At 47.1% G+C, this 24,082-nt stretch overlaps 1 protein-coding gene across 5 annotated transcripts in view; it reads right to left on the reverse strand.

Moving 5' to 3' along the window:
* The window catches only part of GAS2 (growth arrest specific 2), a 139,930-nt gene that overhangs the window by 11,668 nt on the left and 104,180 nt on the right, over positions 1-24,082 (reverse strand). For all 5 annotated transcript variants that reach the window (XM_083163994.1, XM_083163995.1, XM_083163992.1 and 2 more), the window contains one exon: positions 21,542-21,649. In XM_083163994.1, the coding sequence (XP_083020120.1) occupies positions 21,542-21,649 (108 nt within the window). The remainder of the gene's footprint in view (positions 1-21,541; positions 21,650-24,082) is intronic.

Here is a 24,082-nt window from a genome sequence, read left to right on the forward strand (position 1 = left end):
TTCTGTGCAGGGAAAATACTGGCTGATTTATTTCTACACTGCAATATAGATCTCACTTTGAAGTAAAACCCCACCCAAATCTAACTCTCTCTGCACAAGTAACATCTGCCCCACCTGCAGTGCACATGGTTTTGTCCATCTAAGAAGGATTTTGTCAGAAAGAGTGAACTAGAATAAGGCCCTTGGTGCTGCTCTGTGATTGATACAAGAGGTACCAACCAAACTGCTAATGTTACACACAATGGGGTCTATTTACTAAAGCTTCTAAAAATGAAAAGATGTGATGTTACCATAGCAACCAATCAGATTCTGTCTAGTTTCCATCAGTATCCATCCTAGAAAATGACAGAATCCGGGTGGTTTATTGAACCTTCCAAAGAGAACAAGGGGACCTGTTGCACATAGCCAGGGGAGCGAAGACGAGGGCAGGTACTGATTACCCAGGGTATCTGGTCCTTGAGTCGACAATGTATTGGTCGACAGTCACTAGGCCGGCACCTGAAAATGGTCAACATGCCATATGTTTTGCATTGACAGAAGGTCGACACAAGCTTAAGATTGACATAAACATGGTCGACACTCAAATGATGCATCAAGGTTTTTATATTTTTTTATTTGTTTAGACTGACTTGGTACATACTTTAATATCCAAGTGGGCATACCGTGAGAATATAGAATGAGAATATAATAGTGTGCCGACTCGGTACACTTATACTGTTTCCATGTCGACATATGTCGACACATTACAGCAAATCACTGTCCTTGCAACTTGCCATTGCTGCTCAGTAGTCCCTACTAATGACTCTCTTTATCCCCCCTTGTAGGAACCCCTGACAGGAGAGACAGCATGAGCACATGATCACACAGGGTCTTCTTACCTGTGCTGGTGTGCACTAACCCATAGCCTGCTGCTGCTGGTAGTAGTGAGTGATTTACGGTAATAATTTTTGCTAGTAATCTTTCTTTAGTTAAATACATTTGTTTAGAGTATTTGGTGTCCATAATGATTTGGCTAGTGCTATAATGGTATGGAAAACAGTACATCCCATAAATATAAGTAGTGCCTACAATTTGAAGATTTTCCAGTGTTCACAATAGAATAACATTGAATACACCGGAAACATACTTATATGCTTAAGGATGAATTCACATAAGGTCAAATTGCATTTGAAATTTATTGCATAAACATCAAACTAATCATGTGCTGATTATATCACAGCACATATTCCATATTCCCTGGACCGTAGAAAGCAGAAAAGTTTTGCAGACAAATATAATGTAATTTATGCCACCTGCTGGCCGGGAAAGCCGGCAGCAGCACTGACCTCATCTGCTTGGAACAAGCTCTGTTTCTTCCCGAATTTGCATTAGAAATGATTTATGTCTTTCTCAAGGTCACGTCCGGCAGAAATGAAGAAATGTCAGTGGTAGGTGCGCCATTCCGGCCTTAGATTTGTACAGTAAATACTGCTTCTATTGAACAAGGAATTGACTGACAGTCCGACTGCTGGAGAAAACACTGCGTTGCGCTGTCTCGGTAAATATTTAATGTACGAGCAAATATGATTCTGAGACTGCGGGATGGAGCGGGCCGGACAGGTTATTCAATGACACGTCTCATAAATAAGAGGTGAAGGAATAGAGGTGAATGAAGTAACTTGTTTAAACAGCTATTATTAAGTAGGCGCGTGTCTGCCCTGTTAACGTACCTGGAATCTCCTCTTGCGGGAAGTATATGGCAGAGACATTTACTACGCACAGAAATGGGTCTGGCGGTCAAACAGACCAGTCGTGTCATTTAGGGGTCTTATCTGTTTTAACCCCTTCTGGCTAGGGTCCTTTATTATTTATTTCTCTTCCCCCTCTCACGTTTGTCACTTTTCACGTTCCTTGTTTTTTGTAGTTTTGTCACGTTTTTTTGGGTTGTGTGGTCAACCCTTTCGGGCCTTCCATTTCCCCAATGTGCCGAAGCTCTCGCCTTTTGGGGAGAGCTTCGGTCCCCCCGAGGACGACCCCGAGCCGCAAGGCGGAGGGAAGTCCACTGCGGGTCTCTCCAAACCATGGGGTGCGGAGGACCCACCGTCCTAACCCTTTCGGGGGTTGAGGAATGAGGGTCTCTCTAAGCTTCGGCGAAGAGGACCCACCGTTCCCTATTTTCCCCTCTTCGGCCTTATGGTTGAGAGGGGTTAGGGGAAAACAGGGCCCTGTCTCCTAGGAGACGGACCCATTCGATCGCACAGCCTCCTTTGCACGTGTTTAGGCACAGCACTGGTGGTGGGGAGCACACCTCGGGCTCCTGAGTTTTTTCAAACTCATCTGTTTTAACCCCTTCATTTATAATGACCCAAATCCCAGTGGGGTTGACATGAGTGTGTTTTATGTCGACACCAAATGGTGCCCCACGTTATAAATAATACAGAAATCATTAGAATATTATAAAAAAGTTAAGGACATATCCTAGTAAATAAGGCTAACTACTTCTCACCTCTGAGGTAAAGTACCGCCAGTGACCACTAGAGGCCGCTCAATGGACCAAATTACTCCTTTGTGTGCTAAAAAATAACAGAAAGTAGAGGCAATTTTTTGCAGGGACACCTGATATTTAGGAGCCCCCCCAGCCACTACAAGAGATTGGGCAAATTTAACCCAACAGTTGACATTTAGACCTAAGAGTACTTTAAATAGGATTTGAGGTAAAGGGGTGTACACGCGGTGTGATCGCCATGCTATTTGATCCCGATTCGATCGGGATGGAATCGAATGGCAAGGCAAACTTGGAGAAGAAAACAACAACGCCCCCTGGGGGTGGTGGTGGCGGCGCTTGGCAGGGTTGACTTCACTAAGCTGCTGATATATAGGGGTTGTAAGTCCCTGAAAGACTAGAACAAAGCAAGAAAATGTAAAAATATCAGTGCTGAGTTTACTAATAGAATTATGCTAAGAATCAATAGGACTGGTTTTACAAATACATACCTCCCAACTGTCACGATTACAGCGGGACAGTCCCGATTTTCGGGTCCTGTCCCGCTGTCCCACCCTCGGCAGGCATTGTCCCGCTGCGGGGGGTGGCAGTTGGGAGACCCCCCAATCTAATAGAATAGACGCACATGCGCACAGCGTCTATTCTCGTATGAAAATGAGGTTGCGGCTAATTAGCATAATCCACACCCTCATTTGCATACGCCCCACCCCCTTTTCGGGCGCTCATTTCCCCAACACAGAAGTTGGGAGGTATGCAAATAGAGGAACAATTTCATAGACATAATGCGACCAATATTTAAAATTAAATGAATAAAAACAACATAAATGAATTACTTTGAGAATACGGTAAGAAGTATATTTCCAAATGCTAGTTCACTAGACTTATAAAACAACCTTTACAGTTCCTGGTAAACCAAAATTGGGGTATGGGGATCTGTCCATTCCTATTTTGCCCTTTAAATCACTCCAAAAGGTAAATATAATTGGATTGTTTTTTACCGTCCACCGTGTATGGCATACCCACCAACATGACCCATTCCATTAGGTACAAAATGCTCTATTCCTGGACTTCCCTGGACAGAGAGGTGGGACTCCAGAATAGTCCAAAATTCAAAGAAGGGGGGGTCACATCAACTGCCAGTGAGTCCAGGACAGTGATGTTTGAGGTGGCAGTAGGTGGGGCTCCCCTTTTTGAATATTGGACAATGGTGCAGTCCCACCTCTGTAACTGTCACCGGACAGTATAGCTGGCGGTGTTTGGGCTTGATGGAAAAAGCTCCTGTGCGGAAGTCAGTGGGAGACGTGTAGGGCTGGTTCGGATAGGTCCAGATGAAAAGCAAAGAATGATGGGTTGGATACCAGGATTCAGTAGGATTAGATAAAACGGTACTTGTTTAGTTTCATGGCGGCTGATATATCGGATGCGATATCGGACGATCCGATGCGATCCGATGCGATTTTTTACCTGTTCATAACCCCACTATCCACTGCGCAAGGAGTGGATTTTATATAGTGTGGCAAGCGCAGTGATAAATCCGTTTGACACGGCAAAACACGTCAGGAGTTTTATCCAAGTAATTTATTTTTATTGCTTTTATTAATTTCATTTTAAATATTGGTCGCATTACGTCTGTTAGTTTGTTTCTCTATCTGTAAAACCAGTCCAATTGGTTCTTAGTATAATTCTCTTAGTATACTGGTGCTGCCATTTCCACATTTTCTGGCAAGTCAAACTTGTCTATTTTTCTATTTGATTTCGATGTCATGGGACAGCGCATCGGGATCGAAATGAAATGCGTCTGATTTCCGTTCGATTAGATTTTGCTAATATATCATGACTCTCCCTTGCAGTGATCACTGGTGGCCGCCATATTGCAACCAATTAACACAATGACTGACAACTGGGACATATAAACCATTTCTGTTGCAGATACAGGATGAGCCTCACATACTGTATCGCTATTTGTCACCTTGGTAAAATGTTGGAATGTAGGTTCTATAGCGCGAATCTAGATATATGGCGCTTAATTTACGCTGAGCAACCTCAAAAATAACCAATTGCAGCCCCAGTAGCCAATCCAATGTACTGTAGGTGAGAATAGAACAAAAGCAGTTTAAAAGATTTGAATTACTGTGTTGTCTCCAGTTAAGTTTTTGAAGGTGCAATTCCACAATTCCCCAGTAGGTGGCAGGTTTGTTCCAGTCTCCATTGAGTTGAGTTTGCATTTACAGCAAGTTACAAATTGGTCTAAGGGGCCAATTTTGTAAAGTGTGTTTACAGTCAATCTATCAAAACAGTCTTCTTCATATAGCACACACATATTCCGCAGCGCTGTACTGAGAATATTTGGTCATTCTCATCAGTCCCTGCCCCAGTGAAGTTTACAGCATAGCTGCCTACTCTCCTGGAAGTTGAAGGAGACTCACGATTCTTTGGGTAGTACCATGCAGTGGCGTAGCTAGTGTAAGGCAGCCCCCACTGCTGCTTGGGGGTAGGGGGCTGCGTGGGCACCGGCACCCACCTGGGCCCTGGCGCACTGATTGAGTCTGACATGCTGCTGTCCTCAGCAGCAGCACCGACAGCACGTTCCCTCCCGGCACCTAAACACCCTGGTGGTGGTCAGACTTCAGAGGGGAGCCGTGGCAGGGCTAACGGTCAGAGGGGGCGGAGCTACATGGGCGGAGGGGGCAGGGCTATAAGGGAGCAAGAGTCAAGACTGACTGGTGGAAAAAGAAACAGGAGAGAAGGAGCTGCCACCAGCCTGAACTAGATGAGTAACATGTGAGTGTACTGCAACTGGTGTGGGCATATGTACAGGAAGCACTACTACTGTCAGCAACTGGTGTCAGCATATGTATATGCAGCACTACTAGTGTCGGCAACTGGTGTGGGCATATGTACAGGAAGCACTACTACTGTCAGCAACTGGTGTGGGCCTATGTATAGGCAGCGCTACTAGTGTCGGCAACTGGTGTGGGCATATGTACAGGAAGCACTACTACTGTCAGCAACTGGTGTCAGCATATGTATATGCAGCACTACTAGTGTCGGCAACTGGTGTGGGCATATGTACAGGAAGCACTACTACTGTCAGCAACTGGTGTAAGCATATGTATATGCAGCGCTACTAGTGTCGGCAACTGGTGTGGGCATATGTACAGGAAGCACTACTACTGTCAGCAACTGGTGTCAGCATATGTATATGCAGCGCTACTAGTGTCGGCAACTGGTGTGGGCATATGTACAGGAAGCACTACTACTGTCAGCAACTGGTGTCAGCATATGTATATGCAGCGCTACTAGTGTCGGCAACTGGTGTGGGCATATGTACAGGAAGCACGACTACTGTCAGCAACTGGTGTCAGCATATGTATATGCAGCGCTACTAGTGTCGGCAACTGGTGTGGGCATATGTACAGGAAGCACTACTACTGTCAGCAACTGGTGTGGGCCTATGTATAGGCAGCGCTACTAGTGTCGGCAACTGGTGTGGGCATATGTACAGGAAGCACTACTACTGTCAGCAACTGGTGTCAGCATATGTATATGCAGCGCTACTAGTGTCGGCAACTGGTGTTGGCATATGTACAGGAAGCACTACTACTGTCAGCAACTGGTGTGGGCCTATGTATAGGCAGCGCTACTAGTGTCGGCAACTGGTGTGGGCATATGTACAGGAAGCACTACTACTGTCAGCAACTGGTGTCAGCATATGTATATGCAGCGCTACTAGTGTCGGCAACTGGTGTGGGCATATGTACAGGAAGCACTACTACTGTCAGCAACTGGTGTGGGCCTATGTATAGGCAGCGCTACTAGTGTCGGCAACTGGTGTGGGCATATGTACAGGAAGCACTACTACTGTCAGCAACTGGTGTCAGCATATGTATAGACAGCGCTACTAGTGTCGGCAACTGGTGTGGGCATTACGTTTAAGCACCGCTACTACTGTCGGCAACTGGTGTGGGTATTATTTATAAGTTGTGATATTACTACTGTCGGTAACTGGTATGGGCGTTATATATAAGTTACGCTACTACTGTCGGCAACTGGTGTGGGCGTTATTTACAGTATACTGTAAGTTGCGCTGCTACTGTCGGTAACTGGGCATTTTATATATATATATATATATATATATATATGCAGCGCTACTACTGTTGGTAACTGTGGGCATGATGTAGGCATATGCAGGAGTACTCGGGGCATAGGGTAGAGCATAATATGTGTTGTAATATTATATGGGCATTACGGTGTGTGGCATATTGTGTAATGGGCATTACGGTGTGCTGCATATTGTGTAAGGGGAATCATGATGTATGACATAATGCATAATGGGCATTACTGTGAGTGGTATAATGTGTTATGGGCATTACGGTGTTATTAGTACTTTTATATGGCCACGCCCCTTTCTCGTGAAGCCACTCTCCTACATTTTGCTGAGCGCCTTCCACGTGCACTCTCCCTATTTTGACTGTAGTGGTGGGGCAGTCACCTGGTACAGGGTACCAAAATGGCTAGTTACGACACTGGTTCTGTTGGGGTACTGTGTGTTGTAATTTGGAATGGGAGTACTATCGTACTGACTCAGAGGTCAGAGGTTTTTTACACCAATATAAAGAAATATATATACTGCATATGTCGCCTAGCAATGCTCCACAACGCTTTCACGCTGCTCAGCCACTGGATGCAGGGTAGAGACCGATCTGCACTGGCTAGATATATAAATAAGTAAAGTGCAGTACATGTTTTTGTCTTACCAAAATGCTGTGTGTGTGCGTGGGGGGGGGGGGGGGACACAACACATTTTTTTGGCTGGGGGGAGCAAAATTTATAGTTCTGCCACTGGTACCATGCATCTCTGCAGGGGTAGGTCGATCCCCTTTATCCAGCTTGGAAGTAGCTGATCCAGAGGTGATCCATACTTGCCTACTTTTGAAAACCAGTTTCAGGGAGATTCCTATAGCAGACAGCGACACCCCAGGCAGGGAAGAGGAACTGCATGGGTTTTCAAATATGGCGGGTGCTAGAATGAACACTAATTATAAACAGCCCCCACACACACATTGCACAATGTGCACACAGTTTCTCTCCAATATATAACAGCCCACACTCCCCAGTACACACAGCACTCACCTGGCTGTGTTAATCCTTGTAGGGGAGTGCAGGGACCCTATGTGCAGAGCCAGATTAAGGTCTAAATGGGCCTGGAGCTGAAAATTATCAAGGGCCTATTATGCACAATGATAAGGTTGTGGCCAGCACCTAATAATATGGGGGCATGACCAGTGTTTAAGTGGTCTGCTCATGGGTGTATCTCTATTTGTGTAAATACTTTCAACTAATTATATATGCCTGGAAAAGACAAAGGGCTGGCATAGGACAAAGGCAGGGAGATATATTGGCGGGTGCCCTCCAAAGGAGCACTCGCAGGACGCCGATGTCCTAAGATACTTGTGGGGTGAGGTGGCACTCCAGTCATAAAAAAAATACCGAAAGCCGAAACTTGGTAGACAACATTTCAGCATCTTTTATGTGGTCACCTAAGTTTACCACACCATATACCCCTTATACAAATCATGTAACACAATAGTAACTCCTTTATACTTTACTTGCCTCTTACACAATATGCCACATGGAATGAGCCAAAATTCACACAGACTGAGCCAAAATTCACCCTATGGCACATGGATTGAGTCAAAATTCACGTTATGTCACACAGATTAAGGCAAAATTCACATTTTGCCACATGATTGACCCAAAATAAACACTATACCAAACAGATTGAGCAATAATGCACAATATGTCCCACAAACAGGGGCATTGCGCGCCGAAGGCGCGCTTTAAAAATTTACACCATAATGCCCATTACATGTTAAAGCCACACACCATAATGTCCATTATGTACTATGCCAAACAGCATAATGCCTACTAAAAATTATGCTACATAAGTGCTGCTTACCTACATGCTCATTGCCAGGGGTTCCATGCTCATTGCACTGTGGGAATGCATGCTCATTACCAAAGGGGAATACATGCTCCCGGTAACTGGGGGACAGCCGCCGCCGGGCAAAAAGGACAGCCGGGCAGAGAACAGGGGGCTGCCCGGCTGTATTCAGAGCACTGCAGGTCCCGGCTATTTGAAATAATACCCCTTTCACACCATAAAATGCAGGGATTTACCCAGTAATATGGTCCCACGATCATGCAGGGACATTCCCGGGCTGGCCCCTTTTATACCAGACTAGTTCCTGCATTTTCTGGTGTGAGGGGGAGATAACTCCCCCTTTAAACAACCAGCTATATCTTCAGAACCAACTGACCCATTTTCATGTGGGCTTCAAATGATTTTGTTTCCGTGAATCTGGGCCATTTGGTTCCAGAGAAATCTGCCCTCAAACAACATGAACAGCCAAGAAATTACATTTCAGAAAAAAAAAAAAAAAAAATGGTTTACCTGCAATATCTCTAGAATCAATGAACCCATATGGACCAGCCTGGTATCAGATTGAAGGCCCAGCGATTTGAGATCAACCTCAAGCTTCTGTGATGCCGGAGGGGAAACTGGCAGCCGTTGGAACCGGGTGGGGTCGGAATTAGCGGGTCCCATGTTATCCTATGGGGAAACTGTTCCAGCTTTGCCTGGTGGTATCTCCGGTTCCCGGGAGGCTAGCAACACGGGGCCAGGGTCGTTGGAAAGCCCTGGCCCCCGGCTACAAAATGGGCCTATTTGGAGAGTGGGCCTGGAGCTGTAGCTCCATCAGGCCCATTGTTAATCCGGCCCTGCCTATGTGTGGTGGGAGCAGGCAGTGTGGTGAGCGGGAAGCATAGGGCAGCCGGTGACAGGAGCAGGCAAAGCAGCAGGAGTAGGGCTGAGGCACGGTGTGGTGGGCGGAGCCAACCCCGGACGCACTGGCTGCTGCTGACTCGCCTGCAGTGCCCCTACCGACTTCCTCAATGGGACAGCAGCAGCTCGGCCACCCATATCCCCGCGGTGGCCGGCAGTGATGTTACCACGCAAGCCCCGCCCCCTACATTTCTGGGCGTGCGCATGCGCAGTCCAGATATTATTGCGGAACCCCCAAAAAACGGGAGTTGCCAGTATGTTTCTGGGGCAGTGGGAGGCTAATGCAAATAGTGGGAGCCTCCCGCTGAATGCAGGGGGGTAGGCATGTATGAGGAGATCACTGGAATTGCGGGGGAGTATATAGGGTGTGGGGATAAATGCCATGATTTGCATAGATGATGACAGAGCCTGAAGCCAAAGGGGCCAGCAATGTCTGGGCTTCTATTGCAGACAAGACTGTAATCAGCAAGTATGGAACATTCCCTACCCCATGCTTACCTAATCTCCTGGTGGCTGGCGAAAATTGGGTAGGTGCGCCGGGCCCCCAGAAGTTGAGGCAGGTATCCTGGAGGCCCCCGCCCCCCCCCCCCCCCGTCCCGTCCCGTCCCGTTCTATCTATTAGTATATTTTGGTGACCTTACTCTTTTTTGCTGTCTACCCATCACCGGGACGGGTTCTTTTTTACCTGATTGCACAGCCACGAATTTGAATTTGCAAGGACCAGCGTTCAAGTAGACGCCAGAGTGAAATCCTGCCTTGCTGTGCGAATAAATGTGTACGGCTGCAAATCTATTCTCAGCTGTGTAAATATGTTCAAAACCATTCGTAAGACAGAGACTTGCTCGACAGCTGCTAAGAATAGACACATATTCAGCCTGTTGCTGATTTCACACACCCTCCCCTAAAATACTTTGGCACCCTTGGTTTTCCCTGACACTCCAAGCGATTTTTTGCAGCAGCAGCAGCTTACCAAGTCAGACAGAATCAGCCACTTAGTCACAATGACGCTTCAAGGGAGGGGTGTGTGTGTGTGTTTTTTTGGGGGGGGGGGTGTTTGCACGAACACCAATGTGTTCGTTGGTGGGGCAGATGTAACATGTGCAGAGAGAGTTACATTTGGGCAGGGCCGGCGCCACCACTAGGCAAATCTAGGCATTTGCCTAGGGCGCCGGCCACTGGAGGGCGGCATTTTGCCCCCCCCCCCCCCCCCGTGCCGCCCGGGTACCTGTCCTGCGGCGCTGTGTATTTAAAGCTGGCGGCGGAGGCAGCGGGGGGTCCCTGCAGTCCATTAGAAATAACGAGCGCTATCCGCCGGGCTATGCGGAAGCGCTTCTGTTGTGAAAACACTGGCAGCACGGCGCACGCTGATCTCAGCCAATCAGCGTGCTGCCAGTGTTTTCACAACAGAAGCGCTTCCGCATAGCCCGGCGGATAGCGCTCGTTATTTCTAATGGACTGCAGGGACCCCCGCTGCCTCCGCCGCCAGCTTTAAATACCCAGCGCCGCAGGACAGGTACCCCATTCCCCTGGCACCGGACAGCGCCGCAGGACAGGTACCCCCCGGCACCGGACAGCGCCGCAGGACAGGTACCCCCCCTCCCCCGGCACTGGGGCGCCCCCACCCCGAATCGCCTGGGGCGCTCTGGTGCCTTGCACCGGCCCTGCATTTGGGTAGGGTGTGTTGAAACTGAAATCTAAATTGCAGTGTAAATATAATGCAGTCAGTATTTACCCTGCACAGATACAAAATAACTCACGCAAATCTAACTCTCTCTGCACATGTTACATCTGCCCCCCCTGCAGTGCACATGGTTTTGCCCATTTTGAGAACAAATTTGTCCTGCGATCAGATCTGAATAAGGCCCATAGCCAGTCCCTGGCAAGAAGCACACTCCAGCGTCCTGGCCGTACGCGCAGCGGCGCTGAGATGGGAGTCAGTATATATATATATATATATATAACCCATATCTCACTGCGTCTTACATGATAAGTACAGGATAAGAGGGGGGATTTATTTGTGTCGCTTAGAGTGACAGCGCCCCAGGGGAACTGCGCCACCAGGAAGCCACATTACATGAGCGATTTGTACGCGGCTATCTGTGAGATCAGCGCTGTATCTCCCGCGTCTGACAGCCTGCTGGGCCCAAGAGGCCTTATCCCTGTAATCACTTATACAGCGGAGGCCGAAGACAGGAATCCGGCTTCCTGAAACAATGGTGATGAATGACGGCGGCGACATTGCAAATTGTAACCCAACGCCACTTAATAAGAAAATGTCACATCAGGGAGATGATACAGACGTATTGGAGAACACTCAGCCGCGAATACGCTGTAATTCACAGCAGCTTCAGGCTGGACCTATCATAATCTCATTACCAGCGATCCGCCGTAGAGCGCACTTCATGGAGACACTGCGCACAATACTCCACCGAACCGCTGCAACACAGAACTGTACAGTCAGTTGTAAAATCATTCTGGCCAGGCTCAGTCTCTGATACCTACAGTAATCTCAGTACTCTCCATAAATACATCTACAAACAAACCATCAGCCGCAGGAAAAAACACTATTCCTCCATTGTTACCCATTGGGTTATATATCATAATATGGTGCTCAGGGGAAGATTTATTATAGCGGCGCCTATCGCGCCGCTATAACAGTTCCTGCTTCGCCTCATTAGCGAGGCGAAGCAGGAGGAGACACCGACAAGATCTATTAAGATCTTGCCGCCGGAGTGGGGGAGCGCTAACTCCCCCCTCCGGCGATGTCCCTCCTGGAGACAGCGCATCAGTTAATACTGATGCGCCGTCTCCTTCCCCCCCGGCCGGCTCACTGCGCATGCGCGGGATCTCGCTAGTCTCACGAGATCCCAGCGCAGCTTAGCGCCAGCAGCAGGGACAGCGCTGTCCCTGCTGTTAGGTATAGGGCATCGCCGCCTGCAGCTGGCGAAGTCAACAGCTGCAGGCGGTGAAACGGTCAGCGATGCTGACTGTTCATAAATCTGGCAGGAGGCAGGGGCGCAGTGCAAAATATCGCCCCTGCGCTATGCCTCCTGCCCCACACCGCCGGCGTTAGAGTAAACGCTCGGCGGGTGTGATAGATCAGGGGAAGCGCTATCCCCTGCTATAACGCACGGGGATAGCGCAGATTCCCCTGATCGCCATATAATAAATCTACCCCTCAGGGTGGTGTGAGTGGGAAAGTCATTACCGAGACCGTAACTAAGGTAGTGTGGAGATGCCATGGCACTGCAGGCAGGGGGTGCTGTTGTTGTATTTAATATATTAAACTCCTCACAGTTAGGACCATGGTTAGAATTGAACCCATGACCTCAGCGCTGTGAGGCAGTAATGCTAACCATTATACTGTCCGGGCTGCCCAATTTCAAACCCATCGCCTGTTGCATTGCAGTCAGACACTCTATCCATTGAGCGATCTGCCCTTGCATAGAAAGCTTGAAATATTTGAACTATTTGAAGCTCACCTTAATAATCAGCATGGCTGCTGAGGAGATCTATGTAGCGTGTCAATAGAATTGGATGTGTGACTGCACGGGGGATGCCGAAAGATGCAGACACCTCCGAATCAGGCCCTTAAGGGTGCACACTTAAAATTAAGACCCTCCTGCATCCTTCCCACCATTCATCCATGAGCCAGTAATTGCATCCATGTGGGTTATGCAAATTCCAATCCTAGTCACACCAGTAATATCAGGAGAATAGGGGCTTTCCCTATAACGCGCTGGCTGCGGCGTCACCTGATCACGTTTCTTACTTACACTTTGCAAACGATAGTTTCATCCACTGACGGCATTTCCTGTCTTTTTATTATGTTTTATTAAACCCGCAGATTCCGCGGCCCCTGCCAATGGAGGCGAGCGAGGAAAGTAAGCCTGCAGCTGATTTACCGAGACTATTCCCAGTCTAAACTATATCCCAGCTGTGGCAGGAAGATAATATTCATCTACAGTATATGTAGCCCCCTCCCCTCCTCCAAGTTGAAACAAGGCCGCTCTGTTACTTAGAAGTGCATCAACTGGAAAGACGTCTCACTCACCCACTGGATGCGATCAAAGACAAAGCGCGGCTCGGTGCCTTCATTACGCGACAACAAATGGGCAAAAATGATTTCACTACAGTATTTACATAAATAGTTTCTTCAAAAACATTTGGTGAATCAGAATTTAAAGCAGATTTTATAGCAGATTTTAAAAACTTTGCATTTCTGTTTTTAAACATAGGTAGCGGGAAAAAGTTTTCTTACGAGTAATAATGGCGAGTAACTAGTGCCACTGAAACGCCGCAGTCGGAAGCGTTTGACCTGCAATGTGCCCCCTCCAGCATGTTGCTTGGGGTTATGGTATATGATGTTGACAGAAGGTCGACACAAGCACTAGGTCGACAATGGGAAGGTCGGCAGACAATTTTTTTACGTTTTTGTACCGAATGTGGACACAGTCGAAATGGGCGCCGGCTAAGTGTAACGCGTCCCCTCGCATGGCTTGCTGCACTCGTCAAACTATATTATTCTCCCACTATGTCCTAGTGGATGGTAGGGCATGAAATACCGCCTGTCGGCACATGTCGGCAAAATGAAAATTGTTGACCTAATGCTTGTGTTGACCTTCTGTCAATGTTGAACATTCATAGGTGTCAACCTACTCATTGTTGACCAATCGTGATTGTCGACATAGTCTACCCAGGGTCCAGATGCCGTTCCTTGGGAGATGCCACACTGCTCTGTGGACAGCAGGAGAGCCAGTGATCTGTTTGGGGGTAACTCTTGTGTGTAGGGACCCCCAGATCTAGCGCACTAGTTGCCCCATCTATAACCCAAATGCTAGTCTCAACCTCCCCATGTGTTCTAGCCATCACCTGGGTGGGCAAATACTGAGATGCCCACTTTTAGTGCCCATGCACCGGTGGTTCTAGACAGTCCAACCTTTGGGTCCTACCCCGTGGGAGATCCTGGAGAGAAGGTTCAAGTGTAGAGGGAATGGCAACTCGATTCATTTCACCTTGGCCATGCCCCTCACCGGCATCATTTGGTGGGGAATGAGGACCTTGATGATGTCATTTGTATAGAATAATGTTATCAAGCCCTCATCCTGCCCACTTTATGATGGGAGTGGTGGGATACAAGAGGGTGGTTATGGCCATCGATGGCTCTGCCAGGCATGGTCGATGGTTTTAACCCATCAGCAGCAAACCATCGATGGCTGAGTGCTGTGCATGCACAGAGCGCAGACATTGGATTGGCTCAGTAATTTTCTTTAGTAGCGGGGTATCACCATCGGTCAATGGATGCAAAAGATCGATGGTTGATGACCATCCCTTCCCCCACAGGGTCATTCCCTTCTCTCCTGGGAGTCAATATTCGGGTGCATTAATGTTCACATGTATATGCCCAAAAGGGAAAAGATGTTTTGCATCTTAGTAAATTACCTGTAAAGTGTTACTTAGAAATACAGTATATGACAGTTATAATCTTTTTTGAAATGTCCTATACAAATAAAAAACTTAAAAAAGATTCATAAAAATACTACAGTGGTTGGTAACCATCGATGGTCAATGGACATCCCCACATGTTAGTAGGTTAATTGGCTTCCAAATATATTAACCCTAGTATGTCCATGTGATAGTATAAAGTACCTGGGCAGTACGGACGGTGTAATGGTTACATTACTGTCTCACAGCACTGAGGTCATGGGTTCTATCCCCACCATGTGTTATATATACAGGGCAGTACGGATGGTGTAATGGTTTGCATTACTGTCTGACAGCACTGAGGTCATGGGTTCTATCCACACCATGTGTTATATATACAGGGCAGTACGGATGGTGTAATGGTTACATTACTGCCTCACAGCACTGAGGTCATGGGTTCTATTCCCACCATGTGTTATATATACGGGGCAGTACGGATGGTGTAATGGTTAGCATTACTGTCTGACAGTGCTGCGGTCATGGGTTCTATCCCCACCATGTGTTATATATACGGGGCAGTACGGATGGTGTAGTGGTTACATTACTGTCTGACAGTGCTGAGGTCATGGGTTCTATCCCCACCATGTGTTATATATACGGGGCAGTACGGATGGTGTAATGGTTACATTACTGTCTGACAGCACTGAGGTCATGGGTTCTATCCCCACCATGTGTTATATATACGGGGCAGTACAGATGGTGTAGTGGTTAGCATTACTGTCTGACAGCAGTGAGGTCATGGGTTCTATTCCCACCATGTGTTATATATACAGGGCAGCACGGATGGTGTAGTGGTTAGCATTACTGTCTGACAGCGCTGAGGTCATGGGTTCTATCCCCACCATGTGTTATATATACGGGGCAGTACGGATGGTGTAGTGGTTAGCATTACTGTCTGACAGCAGTGAGGTCATGGGTTCTATCCCCACCATGTGTTATATATACAGGGCAGCACGGATGGTGTAGTGGTTAGCATTACTGTCTGACAGCACTGAGGTCATGGGTTCTATCCCCACCATGTGTTATATATACGGGGCAGTACGGACGGTGTAATGGTTACATTACTGCCTCACAGCACTGAGGTCATGGGTTCTATTCCCACCATGGCTCTAACTGTGCGGAGTTTGTATATTCTCCCTGTGCTAGCGTCGGTTTCCTCTGTTCCTCCCACAATCCAAAAAGGTTAATGGGCTTCCAACAAATTAACCCTAGAATGTATGTGTGCATGTTCATGTGGTAGGGAATATAGATTGTAAGCTCCACTGATTCTTTAAATATTCTCTGTACAGCACTGTGGAATATGTGTGCGCTATATAAAAAAAATGGTAATAATCTTTGTACAGCGCAGCAGAATATGTGTGCGCTATATAATATAACTGGTAATAATATTCTCTGTACAGTGCTGTGGTATATGTGGGCACTATATAAATAACTGGTAATAATATTCTCTGTACAGCGCTGTGGTATATGTGGGCACTATATAAATAACTGGTAATAATAGCCTCTGTACATCGCTGCGGAATATGTGTGCACTATATAAATAACTGGTAATAATATTCTCTATAAAGCGCTGCAGAATATGTGGGCACTATATAAATAACTGGTAATAATATTCTCTATAAAGCGCTGCAGAATATGTGTACGCTATATAAATACCTGGTAATAATATTCTCTGTACAGCGCTGCGGAATATGTGTGCACTATATAAATAACTGGTAATAATATTCTCTGTACAGCGCTGGGGAATATGTGTGCGCTATATAAATAACTGGTAATAATATTCTCTGTACAGCACTGCGGAATATGTGTGCGCTATATAATAACTGGTAATAATATTCTCTGTACAGCACTGCGGAATATGTGTGCGCTATATAATAACTGGTAATAATATCCTCTGTACAGCGCTGCAGAATATGTGTGCGCTATATAAATAACTGGTAATAATATCCTCTGTACAGCGCTGCGGAATATGTGTGCACTATATAATAACTGGTAATAATATTCTCTGTACAGCGCTGCGGAATATGTGTGCGCTATATAAATAACCGGTAATAAATAGACTCCGGCAGGGATTTGATGTAAGTCCTACACAGTGAGAATACACAATCTCATCCTCCTTATTTCCTGCGTCTCAGGGTGACAAACAATATTCCATGCAAAATAAGGTCACAAGGTCACAGTAGAGTTATACGTTCCGGGACCATCCCCTTCGCCAAGTGATAGTTGGTAATTTCGTAGGCCGGGGACCCCATGGCGCTGGCGTTGTGTTTTAATTAAATCTCGGAGTTGCAGGTCACATCTGGGAAATGACCCTGACCTGCCGCAGTCTCTGAGATTGAGTTGCAGGAGGCTGTCTCTGACAGCGACCTGAATATATGTCCATACATTACGATGTATTCCTGCACAGCACAATATCAGCGTTCACAGAGGAGGACCCGTCTATGTCCTTATTATACTGAGTGGTGCAGAGGACATAGAACAGTGTGGCTACACAGATATGGGGGTAATTCAGGCCTGATCATTGCTGTGAGAATTCGCACATAATCATACCTCCCAATATTTCAAGCTTGTGTGGCCTAGCGGGAAGGGGGTGTGGCCTGTACTTGCGGGGCTGCCGCAAGGCCACACCCCCATTCTTCGCCACTGTGGGAGCATGCTCAGGTCCATGCGTACGTATCTTAGTCAGGGTTGCCGACCCTCCCGGAATTTGCGGGAGTCTCCCGAAAATCGGGTCCTTCCTCCCGGCCCCCGGAAGGGTGGGCCACCCCTCCCGGAATCAGGGGGACCCCCACTGAGCCCCCCGATCGCGGCATTTATATGCCGCAATCCGCGGGTCTCAGGGGAGGGGGCGGAGCTAAAACGGCACAATCGTGTCGTTTTAGCCCCGCCCCCTCCATGGATATCAGTTATTTCTGCTATTTGATGTAATGGGGGCGGGGCTTAATGATGTCACGGTTAAGCCCCGCCCCCAAAACTCGTAATGCAATATTCCTCTCCGGGCTTCTCCCGGAGAGGATTTTTTTAAAGTCGGCAACCCTGATCTTAGTGCACATGCGCAAACCCAGACAGTGACAAAATCCAGCATCTAATCTGATCACAGGCCGTTCGCAAGTTGATTGACAGGAAGCCGGTGTTTGTGGGCGGTAGCAGGACTTTTTCTTGGAGTGTCAGATAAAAAGCAGACGTGTCCAGGCGTTTTCAGGGAGGGAGGCCCCCCATTCTCCCCTAAACCCGCCCACACTCCACCTCTCCCCACATCATGGGCTCTAGCCAGCTCCATACCCTAAATTACCTGTGCGCATATTACACCTCACAGTACAAATAACGTCCTCCGTTCTTCCAGGCTCCGGGGGAGTTACTGGGGCCCGCAATAGAGACAAAGGCGAGAGACAAAGCACCAGCTAATTCACTTCAAACTGACATGTTACAATGACAGTTAGGAGCTGATTGGCCAGTACATTATGTCAGTCCATAGGGCCTGATTAAAGGTTCCAGGTGCCCTGCACATGTAGCTTCCCGTGTAAAGCTGCTGAACATACGTGTATGGGCGCTTAGGGACTTGTAATACGGGTGTGACAGTCACAACGGAGCATTTGGACGGTATATGGACGACTGACACACAAGGGGAAATTTACTATGATGGGAGTTTTATTTTACATAGTATATTGCTATGGGCAACCAATCAGAATCTACTTCTTATTGATCTTGCACTAGCACCTTCTAGAAGATATTAGATAGAATCTGATTGGTTGCCCATAGCAACATCACATCTGAAATAGAATAAATTTCCCTAGCAATGTCTAGGTTGGCAGTCAATAGGTCGAGACCATATGGCTGACATACATATAGTTGGCATAGTGAAAAGGTCGACACTAGAAAAGGTTGACATGAGTTTTTCAGATTTTTTTACATTCTTCACCATGAATGGGAATGGTAAAGTGTCGGGAAGCATGAAGCACGCATGCGAGGGAACGTGGTCAGATGTCGACATTGACACTGAAAAAAAAAAATGAAAAACTCATGTCAACCTTTTCAAGTGTAGCTTTTTGGTTATGTCTACACTTTTCCAGTGTCGATCTTATACACGGTCGACACCTAAGCCTGTGGAGCCCCAATTAGTGCAGTGTGTACCCTCACATGCCTCTGGCCACTTTACCGATCCCAATCGGAGTCCACGTAGATGTTAAAGTATGAAATTGTATTTTCGCGTCGGCGTATTGGCGGACTATCTAGACGCCGATTCCAGAACTGAGTAGTATCACTGTTTGCATAATGAGACGGACCAGCCAATAGGCTAAAAGCTTTTAAATGAGCGCTGCCACCATCCCCCGGCAAATTACGCAAAGTGTGACTGGAATTGTGTTCACGTCCGCCATCTTGTGCTACATTACCGGGGCTTGTATATTCAAAGAGGCGACTAACACCTCGTGCCCAGCCATTTTACAGATTCCTAGGAAATCTACAGGCTGCATTGTCTTAGATACCAGACAAGCGCACAAAATGGCCGCCTGCGTGGTGGAACGCGGCTCGCGATTACACTGCGAAGTTGAAAGGCGCGCTCGTGCTCCTCTAGTGAGACCCGTATTTGTGCGCACATTGCTTTACTGTAACTGTGCAAGCGTCTGCACACTGAGCAAGCCGGCTGCCAGCGAGCTTGTGTTTATAACGTGCTAATGTACTAAACAGACATCAATATACCTCAGCTGCTGAGCTGGAAACATCACTCACTCCTAATGCCTCCGCTCCCTGTAAATCCCCAAAGAGATATCCCAGCTCGGTTACCATGGTAACAGGAGTAGGCCCCCATCGCTCAGGCGGCCTCTGCCTCGTGCCCTAACAGCCCCGGTAGAGGCAGGAGCAGAGATCGATATTCACCTTCCACATTATACTGTACGCAGCGCAAGTTCTCAGATCAAAGACTTGTTTTCCGTATTGAATAATTAAAAGGGCAAAACATCGTTAAGGTCGTTCTCACACAGACGGCGGGTTTATGTGTGCGTGCACCCCCCCCTCCCCCCCCCACTGGCGTGCAATGTCTGACTAACGCTTCAGATATGGAGCTAAGATTCCACATCACTGGTCAAATAGAATCCTGTCTCATTTTGGGCCCGATTCAGCGCTGATCGTAGAAGCACAAAAACGCTATTAGGTGATTTTCACACTTCTGCACATGCGCAGAACGTGTAATCTACGTCCCAAACTGCGGTTACATCCCGTAAGGATGCAATTGCATTTTGAGTGACAGCAGGGAGCGGCAACAGGACCGCGACGCATGTCCGGACAGTTATTTGCGGCGGTTGCATGACATTACTTGCAGCGGATGCGGGCCAAAACATGGCGGCCCTGTCCCTGGCTTCGCAGTCGGGCTGCCGGGCAGGGGGCTACCATAGAAATGCAATACATTGCATTAGCATTGTGGGCGGGGACTTCACATGCCGGGCGGCCTTGCCCCCTGCATGCAGGAGACTGCCGCCGCAGTTTTTGTTTTTTTAAGCAAAACTGCAACCGATGCTGAATTGGGCCCGTTGTCATTTTAAGGGGTTGGCTAATTGGCAATTGATTCAATCGGAACTAGTGATGTCACTGATGAATGAGGCATGCCATACCTCATACCTCATGCCTCATTGACGTAATTTGTTCCTAGTGCATTGACAGTCTGCAATTTCTCTGATTAGTCCGTCTGCCTACCAAATGATAATGAAAAGAGACACCAAGGTAGCATGAAGATAACACCTGGATGATGTCACAGGAAGTGCCTCAGGAGCGCACTGAGCGTGCTCCTGCCAGTAAATGGGATGGTCACAATCTCATAAAGGGGCGATTTGTGATTTATGTTCTTTAAATGATAACAATAATTGTTTCGATAGAGAAAATTGTTTGTAAAATGTAAAACCCAATATACACGCTGGTCACCCCCAAAATATACGCTGATCAACCCCAAAATATAAGCTGGTCTTCCATTCCTGCAGCAGATATTGCAGCACACTAAGGTATTATGCAGGTAGTGCGCGGAGGCCCTACATTGACACACGTTTCACAACTTCGCTAAAGCTTCTCTCTCATTTGCATTGCTTGGTTATCATTGGTCAGTTATCTGCCCTGCACAGCACATGGTGAAGCCAATATGCCACATCCACAACTCAATCACAGACCCTTGCTACATGCAAAGTGTACGTACAATACAAGCATAGCTACAAAACAATGGCAAGGTATACAGGGGGTTATTTTGGTTCACTCTTTCTGACAAGTTCCTTCTTAGATGGACAAAACCATGTGCACTGCAGGGGGGGGGGGGGCAGATGTAACTTGTGCAGAGAGAATTAGATTTGGGTGGGGTTTTACTTCAAAGTGAGATCTATATTGCAGTGTAAAAATAAAGCAGTCAGTATTTTCCCTGCACAGAAACAATATAACTCACCCAAATCTAATTCTCTCTGCACATTTTACATCTGCCCCACCTGCAGTGCACATGGTTTTGTTCATCTAAGAAGGAATTTGTCAGAAAGAGTGAACCAAAATAACCCCCATAGTCACAATATCCTAAAATAGTCCATGCATCAACAAGCACCAAGGGGGTTCTTGATCTGGAACACTGTCCCCCAAAATACTTTCATTCTACTCTGTATATGAGCTTAGTACTTCCCGCTCCGTACATTTGGAATCCCCATTCATCTTTTTTTACATAAAAAATGTTAGAAAAAATTTGATATACTGTATATAAAACACTTTACCCTGATAAACAGGATCTTCTCCCCGACTTTGTATCTTCCCTGGGAAAGACGTTCCACGCAGAACTTATTGGGGCATTTGCATGGGGGGTCCTCAGAAATGCGCTGAACCTGAGAAACACATGACCTTGATTATATCTTGTCTTACACCTGTCACATATCACTAAATGTATAATTTATTAAAGAACAGGGGGCGAAATGTAATAGGGTGCGATTTTTAGACTAAAAAAAAATCGCACCAAATCGCACCTTTAAAAATCGCATTTTTTGCCGCGAATTCGCATATGTAATGAGATGCGAATTAGCGGCAAAAAATGCGATTTGCCGCGATTTGCCGCGATTTTTAGTCATGAAAATGTGCGCATTTTCAGTCATGAAAATGTGCGCATTTTCATAAATGCGATTTTGTTCAAAAAAAAAAAAGGAAAAAAAAAAACGGCGTGGGGTCCCCCCTCCTAAGCATAACCAGCCCCGGGCTCATTGAGCCGGACCTGGTTCCAAAAATACGGGGGGACAAAAAGCATAGGGGTCCCCCGTATTTCTGAAACCAGCCCCGGACTCTTGGACCGGTCCTGGTTCCAAAAATACGGGGGACAAAAAATCTGGGGGTCCCCCGTATTTTGAAACCAGCACCGGGCTCCAACAGCCCGCGGTGTCATGCCACAGCCGGGGGACACTTTTTATACAAGGTCCCCCGGCCAAAACATGAGCACCGTGGCTGGTCAGCCTTGGACGGGGTACCTGGAGGAGTGGGGACCCCCCCAATAAAGGGGTCCCCCCCCCCCAGGCTTCACCCGTCCAGGGCTGAAGCCCGGGGCTGTCACCGGCGTCCGTGGCCAGTGGACGCCGGCCTGATAGGGTTAAATCCATCATACATATCATTACATTGCTTTTTACTGGCGAACTACAAGTGCCAGCAGACCTCCCCCGCATGCTGGGACTTGGAGAACCACAAGTCCCAGCATGCAGGGCATTAATGGGCCCGCTGGGACTTGTAGTCCACCTGTAAAAAGAATGTTTATAAAAAACACACACACAGAGAAGTACAAGTTTATTACACACACACACCTCAATTTTACACCAGCATACTTACCATTCCTGGATCCAGCGCTGGTCTGGCTGCTTCACAGCCGGCTCCCCCCGCACTGACAGGCAGCGGGGAGAAGCGGCTGTCTCCGTCGCTTCTAACAGCCTCTGTAGCCAGGGCCGGATTAACAATGGGGCTGATGGAGCTACAGCTCCAGGCCCACTCTCTAAATAGGCCCATTTTGTAGCTGAGGGCCAGAGCTTTCCAATGAGCCCGGCCCCGCATTGCTAGCCCTCCGGGAACCGGAGATACTGCTAGGTAAACCTGGAACGTTTTCCCCTCTTAGGATAACATGGGACCCGCTAATTCTGACCCCCACCCAGTTCCAATGGCTGCCAGTTCCCCCTCTGGCATCACAGAAGCTCGAGGTTGATCTCAATCCCAAATCGCTGGGTCTTCAATCTGCTACCAGGCTGGTTCATATGGGTTCATTGGTTCTAGAGATATTGCGGGTAAACTGATTTCATTTAATTTTTTCATTTCTGAAATGTCATTTCATGGCTGTTCATGTTGTTTGAGGACAGATTTTTTTGGAACCAAATGGCACAGTTTCACGGGACCAAAATCATTCGAAGCCCACATGTAAAAGGCTCAGTTGGTTCTGAGGATAAAGATGGTTGTTTTAGGAGGGGGTTCTCTCCCCATCACACCAGAAAATGCAGGGACTAGGCTGGTGTAAAATGGGCCAGCCCGGGAATGTCCCTGCATGATCCTGGGACCATATTCCCAGGTAAATCCCTGAATTTTTACTCAATCTGTGTGCCATTGTGTGAATTTTGGCTCAGTCGGTGTGAATTTTGGCTCATTCCATATGGCATTATGGGGTAAATTTACTAAAGGAAATTTGTAAAAAAAATAGGTGTATTTGTATCCAGAAATACACTTATTTTTGACATTTACTATCCCGAAAATATGGCAATTCGTAGTCGTATTGATGTGCTATCAATACGAATACGAATTGCCGTATTTTCGGGATAGTAAATGTCAAAAATAAGTGTATTTCTGGATACAAATACACCTATTTTTTTTACAAATTTCCTTTAGTAAATTTCCCCCTATGTGTAAGAGACAAGTACAGTATAAGGGGTTACTATTGTGTTGCATGATTTGTATAAGGGGTATATGATGTGGTAAACTTAGGTGACCACATAAAAGGTGCTGAAATGTTGTCCAAGTTTCGGCTTTCAGTATTTTTTTATGGATGACCCCACAAGTATCTTAGGACATCGGCATCCTGCGGGTGCAGCTTTGGAGGGCATCCGCCAAAATATCTCCCTGCATTTTTCCTATGCCAGCCCCCTGCCTTTTCCAGGCATATATAATTAGTTGAAAGTATTTACACAAATAGAGACACACCCATGAGCAGACCGCCCAACCAGAACACTGGTCACGCCTCCCACATTATTAGGTGCTGGCCACAAACCCTTTGTTGTTTGCATTATTGCGCCTAATAGGCC

Source organism: Crinia signifera, chromosome 11 (genome assembly GCF_055691185.1).
Source record: "Crinia signifera chromosome 11, ASM5569118v1, whole genome shotgun sequence".
NCBI classification, from domain to species: Eukaryota; Metazoa; Chordata; class Amphibia; order Anura; family Myobatrachidae; genus Crinia; species Crinia signifera.